At 40.6% G+C, this 9,292-nt stretch overlaps 1 protein-coding gene across 1 annotated transcript; it reads left to right on the forward strand.

Moving 5' to 3' along the window:
- The first annotated feature begins 2,569 nt into the window (after positions 1–2,569).
- On the forward strand, positions 2,570–7,097 carry LOC120720790 (P2Y purinoceptor 14-like). The gene is made up of 4 exons (XM_040010571.1): positions 2,570–2,936; positions 5,570–5,684; positions 5,779–6,038; positions 6,230–7,097. The coding sequence occupies exons 2-4, from the start codon at positions 5,580–5,582 to the stop codon at positions 6,879–6,881; spliced, it is 1,017 nt and encodes a 338-aa protein (XP_039866505.1). The 5' UTR covers positions 2,570–2,936; positions 5,570–5,579; the 3' UTR covers positions 6,882–7,097.
- Positions 7,098–9,292: the final 2,195 nt, after the last annotated feature.

The following is a 9,292-nucleotide window of genomic DNA, read 5'->3' on the forward strand; positions in this document are numbered from 1 at the left end:
GTGCTGGTCAGCATCTTCTGTCTTTGTTTCGTGCCCTATCACTTGGTTTGTCTTCCCTATACACTTCTGTGGACCAGCTGCTCTGTACGTCGGGTATTGTACTACTTGAAGGAGGTGACCACCATGGTATCAGTTCCAAATGTCTGCCTGGACCCTCTTGTTTACTTTTTCATCTGTAAGACTTTTCGGGAGCAGGTGAAAAAGATGTCCAGGAGAGTCAAAAAGTCCAACATTTTATAAAATGAAGAAATTTGCATTTGTATTGTGTTGCTGTTGCTGCTTTCAGCTATTAGACATGTGGCTGATTTAGCATAGAATAAAATGACATATATTTTATAAATAAAGTTTCATTTGAGCTCAGAGATCGATGTGAGGCTACAGTCAGCACAAGTGCACTTAAACATAGGCAGCAGCTTTAAAATGAATAAACAGAACCAATGTATGTTTAAATTTTACAAACAATGCAGTGTTAAATGTACAAAATCATCTCCACCACAGGCACAGCCTGAATGGACCTGAGCTCTATCGTGGGATAACAGGGCATGCCCAAAGATCAGAACAGCTCAGTAAAGATGTAACTAGTTCTGGGGCAGGCTCTGCAAACAGCAGAGGTCTTCATCAGTAAAGGAGCTCCATTCAGGCCATTGTCATAGCCTGGTAAACAACTGAACTCTGTATATCTTTAATCTTATGATGGCCCCTGAAGCTATGGTCCTGTCGGTTGATCAGCTGGCCTTGCTGCAAAGGTGTGTCATCAGTTGCTGATCATTACAATCCTTCCAACTCTCAGTAGCTGCAAACGAAAGCTCATGAGCGCAAACAAAAACCACCTCACACCTGACTTGGTGCTCAGTGACTACGCATGCAATCGTGAACACAGCCATACGGGAAAATTGTTAAGTAATAGACCAAATTATGATAATGTGCTCCATGAGACGCATTTTGAAAAAACGATGATATAGTTGATTAAAAACAATCATGCTGAGTTGTAATTTAAACGCTCTATGGGTGGTGGCCCTGCTTTCTGCACAGAAATGCACACACACTTAAAGCACACACAGAGAGTACTTGCTGTTCCTTCTGTCTACCTCTGTTCTGCCTTTCGTCTCTGTTTTAATGTTGTCACTTGTCTATTAACTGGAAAAAAACAATGAGAATTTATCGAGACTTAATAAACAGTAAGTAAGTAAATATTATTTATTTTGGATTATTTCAGCTAATTGGAAGAAAGGTGACATGTTATATTTTCGTCTTATTGTTAATTAATTTGCAAGAATTGAAAACTAACTTTTTCACTTGGTAATATTTTCGAAGTGAAAATGAATCAATTCTGGATTGAGGCTGCAACATGACAAAGCGTGGAGCAAGTGAAGCGCTGTGAACACCATCCAGATGCACTGTGAGAACTGAACCTCTCTACTGCAGGCGTGACTTCGTTTTTAGCTTCTTCTTTCCACTTCAGTCTAACATGTAGCGTAAACAATCACACATTTATATTGCATTTACTTTCTTTCAGTTGTTTTTTCCAAATCCTGGAGCTGATAAATGATCACGATGTTGTTCTTTGTGACCTGGATTGTGTCGTTAATCTGTGTCACACAGACTGACTTTAACTCTGCGGTCATTGCGTCCTGTTTCTGATGCGACTACAGGTTCTCAAGTTTTATTGCAGGGCTGTTACCTTTAACACACACACACACACACACACACTAAATTCATTCAGTATTTTACCGTATTTAATAAAGGTTTATTTAAAACTCACAGCATTTAAATGTTAGATTTCACTTCTGTGAACTTTAATTTGCTTTTCTTGTCTAACGCTGAGCTGCTTCCTCCCAAAACTCAGGTGCAGCTTCTAGTTTAGTTCTCATCAGAATGTTCAGTGAGTTCATGAATTCAATCACTCTCTACTGCTTATTTGACACTTGTTTAGACTCAATTTTTTAAATAGATTTGAATGAACAATGTGGATTCTCTGTATTTCACAGTGTATTTTAAAAACACGAACAGTTTTTATGGTTTTGTATGTTTGAGTGAAACCACAGCAGCTACTTCCTCCTCCTGTTTCCACTGAAGTGATGTCTGAATCAGTGACATTTCTCAGCACAGAGGTGATAATAGCGTACATGATGTACCAACGGGAAGATGACACAGTGTTGCTGGAAACTGCTGACAGGTTGAAAAGAATACTTTTCATGATGCTTCATGAATAAGAACTGTCTTCTTTTAACGTACATTGTACAATAACACTGCTGCTACCACCTCTTTTTTAGTGACACCGAGACATTAAACTTTAATGCAATATTTTGGAGAACATTGACACTGAGAATCTTATTGGAGCTGAAAGAATTTGGACCATTTTCACTCAGTCATGGTGGCTCCATGTCAGCTGGAAACTTAGGACTGCCCGCACTTGGGCCCTGAATGATATTCAGCACTTTATGATCGTATCCAGTGTTTTATTCATTTAGAAGAAACAAACAACAACCAAACAAACTAAGCTAATCTAAAAAATATATAATCTATAACAGCCAAGCACAGAAATGACCACTAATAACACTACATGTATTCAGTAACAAGAGCTTCATCAAATCATCACGCTAAAAATAGATCTTTAAAAAAAGCGTCTCATCTTTAGTGAACTGAAACGCAATGAAGAAGAATCTGTGGATTTCTGCTGAAATTTTATGATTTATGAATTATACGTTAATGTTGCCAACACAGGAAGTGTATTGAAAGTCTGAAACCTCGGACTGTCATGAAGGAGGCCAGTCCAGAGACTTCCCGTTTTCTGCTGCCGTTTTGATTCGCTTTCGTTTAAATGAAGAACTGGGATTTTGAGAATATGTCTTTTATTATAGTGTTAGTTTCACCACCTGTAGGATCATAGAGCAAATCCAGGTGGAATCGCTGGTCTGACTGGACTCAATACTCTGGTGAGTAAAAGAGACAACAAGAAGTCTGCTTGGGCTTTTGTGTTGGGAAAGTTTCATCGTTATTATTGTTTTTTTCATAGTTTAGTCCTCAGAAGAGGAACCAATTTGTGGGAAGGAAAAATCCACTGTGGTAGGAGGTATAGAGGAGGTGACGTTCACTGTTTAAATTGGATTAGCGGAGTTGAAAGGATATTTATTCTTTTCCGGTTTTCTTGAGACCCTGTGGTTTTGGTGAAATTTGAAATATTTTTTGAATGTATGAGTTTATTTGATGCTCAGGATGTTTACAATTTCCTTTTAATTGCATTCTTCATGAAGTCTTCCATGGCAGTAGAGAGTAGGGATAGGTAACCAGATCGAAAAGCAGCGCACATTTCGGTGCTTTTTTTTCCTGAGATGCCATACACTTTGGATTCTAGCCAATCACGTTACCTTTCCAAGGATAGTCGGCGGGCCCAGGTACGCACGTTCTTTTAGAGCAGAGCTACAGATTAAAAATGCCCAAGGCGAAGCGATCAAAAGTCTGGCTGTACTTCACAGCAAAAGATGCAAACTCAACTGCCTGCAAGAAGTGCTTTAAGCTGATACTGTGCAAAGGAGGTAACTCCTCGAATCTCATGACAAACCTTGACATGTATAGCGTTTTTTTAAAAGCCGAGAAATGCACCGCTTCAAAAGTACGGGATTGGCACTGGTATCGGATAAAACCTAAACGATACCCATCCCTAGAAGAAAGACCTGGCTAGTAGCCTAAAAAAAGAAGAAAACGAGATTAATAAATCTCGTTAAATTCATTAAATGTCCTTTCTCTATCATTTTCACTTCTATAAACAAAACACACAGGCCATGTTTCTGGTGGAGTCCACCGGCCCAACCAATGGAATCCAGTGGGCGGTGTCTAACTGGTATCCTTGAACAGAGGCGGTGGTTTACGACACCAACTCTCTGCCATCTATAATCCAGTTTTGAGATCCCTTCCCAGACGCCTTAACGCCCACTCACATCCTGGGCCATCTGACCTCAGGAAATCACATGATAGGGTGGGGCCAGGTTTCACAATGAGCTCACCCGAAACCTTGGCTGATTGTGACCCACACCTGTTTTCACACCTCGGCTCATGTGATTAGGTAGATGATCATGAGGAGGTCCTTTGTCCCTCTTTGGGGGGTCACTCCCACTGGGTTTAAATCTGGGACTCCCCACCATTTGACCCTTAGAATTGAAGAAGCTTCTCGGATGAGAGGTGAAACGTCTTCAAGCAACTTAAAGAATTCCAGACGCTTTTCTTTCCAAGCTCCTTAGACTACGATGACCTGGATGACTGAGGACCTTCACAGATATCTAACTGGTAAGATGGAGATGATGAGATGAGGGGTCCGATTTGTAGGACAGCATGCCCTGACCTCTGATGCTGAGCCAAATGCTCCATCCCTCCAGTGCAGCTGAGCCACAAAACACCACCTGCCACAGTCAGGAGCATCCAGCAGGAGAATATGGTTTTTTCTTGCTCATCTATGGCACTGATTCAACAGGCAGAAGAGGCCAAATGGCTCTGCTGTGTCAGCAGCAGCAGTCTGTATGAAGTGCTGTAGTAGAAGAACAGAAAGATGATGGTGCAGCTGGTGGGGATGGTTTTGTTGAGCTTTCTAACTGATGAAATCCAAGATAACGTAAAAAAGACAAGCAAAGACCTGAAAAACCAAAGTAGACCTAACCATTATAAATTATGTACAGTATTAATACCTCAACCATCCATTTTATTTTCCAAGGTTCTGTTAGTTACATTTTGGTTAAACCTCAGACAGATTTTCCTCAAATCAACTGGTTGTTTTTGAGCATTATTGCAAATGAAATGTACAATAAATATACAACTTTTAAATTACAACTCAACAGAAAATTGTCTTTTTTCCATATGTGAAATGCGTTGCGCCAGTTTAGCAACAAAGCGAAACAGGGGAATAACTCAGACTTCACGCTACAAGTGCGTGTTTCCTTATCTTCAAGAGGGCATAATGACACGAGCAGTTTTTTCCTGCTCTAAGCTGAAAACTGCATAAACAGTTTTTTTTGTCCGTTATGCTGATCATGAATCAGTCCATGGTTTCTCTTTTGTTACTGATTCATGTTGCTGAGTTATTGCGCTTATGTTCCTGTCCTGTGTTTTAGACACTGAGTGGAGGGACTTTTGTGTGTAATAATGAATTAAAACAAAGCTGGTGTTTGCGTGTCAGAAGCCAAAAGTACTTCACAGAGCCGTAAGTCAGTAATAAGATTCAGGGGAGGATTATTCCCACTCCTCCTTCTCAGACTGTATTTAAAGGATAATTACACCTAATAAGACTCATGAGAGGAGATGATTGATTGATCAACTGATTGATTGAGACAGTACAGGTGCATCACAGGACCGGCAGGGCCATCTCATACAACACAACACAGCTTGAGGCGACTGTTTAAATTTGGTGCTTTATTAATTAAATTAAATTCCATCACAAAACAGCCACAGACAACAGTTGTGAAATGAATTGTATGAACATGATAAGACAGTAGAAAAGTAAAGCAATTTAAAGGGAAAAAACTTTTCTTTTAAATTTGCTCCAAAAACAAATATCTGTGGCTGGGACTTTTTTTTACAGCTCCAGAAACATGGATGACCTAAAACCTGTGACTTCATCTGTCAACCGGACGTGTGATCTGGTTGTCCAATCAGTCAACCCTTTCTTTATGCTGGCCTACAGTCTAGTGTTTCTGGTACGTTTTAAATCTTCAGATTATGGATTAAGGATTCCCCTCACCTGGTTCAGATTCCACACAAACAGGATCTCTTCTGTCTCTGTCTCATCAGGTGGGTTTACTCCTCAATGGCTTCATCATAAAGTTTTACTGTTGCCAAGCTCAGCAGCAGGCATCGAGGAGCTTGATGGTCTACCTGAAGAACCTGACAGCTGCTGACTTCCTGCTTTGCGTCTCTTTGCCAATGCGTGTCACTGATTATGCCAGCAGGTCTGTTATCTTTCGGGAGCTCTACTGCAGCTTTGGAGCTACTTCCCTGTACCTCAACATGTACGCCAGCATCATATTCATGGGGTACATCGCTGCCGACAGGTAAGGAACTTTTACTGATTTCAGACTTGAATTCATGACAATGTTTAAACTAGATTAGTGGCTGAACTACATATTCTGTGCTCCTGACTAAAGCACCAACAACTCCTTTCACCTCAACAGTAAAAACATATCTGCACCACTTTTACTAATGATTGAAGCTGTCTACTGCCTCCTTTCTCTTCTCTCCGCAGGTATCTGACAATCATCCATCCTTCAGGAACTCACATCCTGCAGACAGTACGAACTGCCCACATCGTCTCCACGGTCACCTGGGTTTTTCTCCTGGCTCCAACAATCACCTACAACATTATGTTTTTCATTACTCACAAACCTCTGACCTCTGACCCTGGCTACTGTGGGCCCCTGTTCAGTACGTCATTCAGCATCCTTCATAAAACATTTCAAATCAGTTGCACCATCATCTTCCTCTTAGTCTTCATATCCCTGGTCTTCTTCTACTACAGTACCTCCCGCAGGGTGTTGCAGGCACAGCAGAGGCAGCTGGCCTCCTTCAGCACTGACAAGCTGGTGAAGTCTCGCAGGAACATGTTGGTGCTGGTCAGCATCTTCTGTCTTTGTTTTGTGCCCTATCACCTGGCTCGTCTTCCCTATACCTTTTTGTGGACCAGCTGCTCTGTGGGTCAGCTATTGTACTACTTGAAGGAAGTGACCACTATCTTATCAGTTTTAAATGTTTGTCTGGACCCTCTTGTTTACTTTTTCCTCTGTAAGACTTTTCGAGCTCAGGTGAACTTTAGCATGGGGTCAAGAATGACAACACAAGCAACCCAGGAGAGTGAGAGCAGCAGGAAAGAAGTGGAAATTGTAGAGTTAAATCCATGAGTTATTATGCAAATTTCTACTTTTTTGAAATACAAAGAGTTATATTTGATTTTAGAGTCAGATTAGATCAGTGAAACCATGTCATGAGTCATGTATTCCAAGTTCTCATGAGCCACAATAGGTTCTGCTGAGATATCATAATGAGTCTAAACTGAGCACAAACCCACCCCCACACAGATACCACCAGTTTATGTTGCTAGCTTTCACCTATTAGCTAAGTAGCTGAGTCTGAAACTCATTAATCTGAAGCTTAATCAGGTCTAATGATCAAATTAATAAAAAACAAATACAAAATCTCGAGTTGTTTCTGAAAACTGTTCTGTTTTAAAAAAACAGCTTTAAATTTTAAAATTGCAAAATTGTCTTTGCGGCTTTTGATAATATAGGAAAAATTGCTACTTTATTATTTCAATAATATGGTCTTTCTGAGCCTGATTCTGCCAACGGTTACTTCTTGTTAAGTTTTTCCTTCCCACTGTCACCAAGTGGTTGCTCAATGGGAGTTGTCTGATGGTTGGCGTTTTCTCTGCATTACTGTAGGCTCTGTATCTTACAATATAAAGCACCTTGAGGTGACTGAATGTCAAGACTGTATGTTTTTGCTTGTTTGCATGTTGCGTATGTAAAACCACAGCAACTACTTCCTTCTGCAGTTTCCACTGCACTGACGTCAGACACTTAAGTGACATTTCTGAGCACAAAGCTGATAAGAGTGTGTATTGACTGTGATAATGTATAAGTGTCTTTATGCCTCTTTGCGGTAAATTGTGTTGTTCTGCTGTTAATGGTGGGTGTTTTTCCAAAACAGGAAAGATGACCATAGAGCTGCTGGAAATTGCTAAAGGTTTCTAACAAATAAAAACAAACAACAAGAAAAACTTCATGGCAAATGACAACACTTCTAACACCCTGTACAGTAACGGTAATGCTATAACCTGCAGTGACATGCTGAAGATCCTCTTTTTCACTGACACCTGGATATCATACTTTATTCCATCACCGGGAGAACATTGTCTGCTGGGACCTTAGGACTGCCTACATTTGGATCCTTAAATGAAATTCAGCACTTTATGATAACAATGTCATGTTGCATATGTTTAGAAATTTACACCTCTCTGTGACACTACTACACCATATTATCATGGCAAAAAGAAATCTTTCAAAAATATATCAATTTTACATCCAAATTTATATATCATCAGAAGCATATATGAAATGATGCTGAATCTCTGGATTTATTATATTATTTTTTGTTTATGAGTCCCACATTGAGGCTAGCTCACTCCGCTCATGTTTTTATGACTGATTTCTTTTTCATTAGCTGTTGTTTAAGTGAAGACGCTCGTTAAAAGCTACATTTACTCTTTCAGTTTTTTCATTGTACACTTAAACAGATGTAAACACCTCATGATTGTTAAAACCAATAAACTCTCTCAGGACCTGTGTAACCTTATTTTTGAAAAACATGCTACTCGCATGGGCTACAGAACAGTTTCAAGACCGCGGAAAGTTCCAGTGAACACTGTTGGGGCTAATCCAGAGGTAGAAGTAGGGATGGGTAGGGATGCCATGATGGCACCGGTTCTGACATAAACGGTAGTAACCAGACCGAAAAGCAGCGCACATTTCGGTGCTTTATTTTGGTGCTTTTTTCCCCCCTGAGATGTCACACACTTTGAATTCTAGCCAATCATTTTACCTTTCCAAGGATAGTGGGCGGGCCCAGGTACGTACGTTCTTTTAGTGCAGAGCTACAGATTAAAAATGCCCAAGGTGAAGAGTCAAAAGTCTGGCTGTACTTCACAGCAAAAGATGCAAACTCAGCAGCAACAAGTGATTCAAGCTGATACTGTGATACTGTCAAAGGAGGTAACACCAAGAATCCGATGAAACACCTGGCGACGCATAGTGTTTTTTTTTTAAAGCCGAGAAATGCGCCGTATTTGATAGCTTGCTGCGAGACCTCACACCGTGCACATCTACTGCGGGTGGGTTGCCTGTTATCGGACCCGGAGTTAGCAACATCCCCCAAGAACCCGAAGAGGAGAGTCCTGGCCCCTAGCCCTGCCAGTGTAGCAGAAATGATGAGGATGATGATGCAGCAGCAGCCGTTCTTCTCTGCGTGAGTAGCTTAATGTTGTTCGTGTGTAATTTACGTTGAGTAGGCTAACCACGTTATTACATTAATGCATGTAAGGTGAACTAGCAAACATCATCATAGCTACATGCGGCTGTCTTCTTGTTTGATGGCAGATACTCCCTTCACCCTGGCCAAAAAGGCTAAAATGACCAAAGAAAAAGTGGAAACCAGTTAAACATGAGAGGTTTTGGACAAAGTTTGTGTTTTTTCCATTGTTTAAGCACTGCTTCCAGCCAAGAGTGATACCATATATGCCCCATAGCTGCAGAAA

Source organism: Simochromis diagramma, unplaced genomic scaffold (assembly GCF_900408965.1).
Source record: "Simochromis diagramma unplaced genomic scaffold, fSimDia1.1 OVJJ01000418.1, whole genome shotgun sequence".
In the NCBI taxonomy this organism is placed as follows: Eukaryota; Metazoa; Chordata; class Actinopteri; order Cichliformes; family Cichlidae; genus Simochromis; species Simochromis diagramma.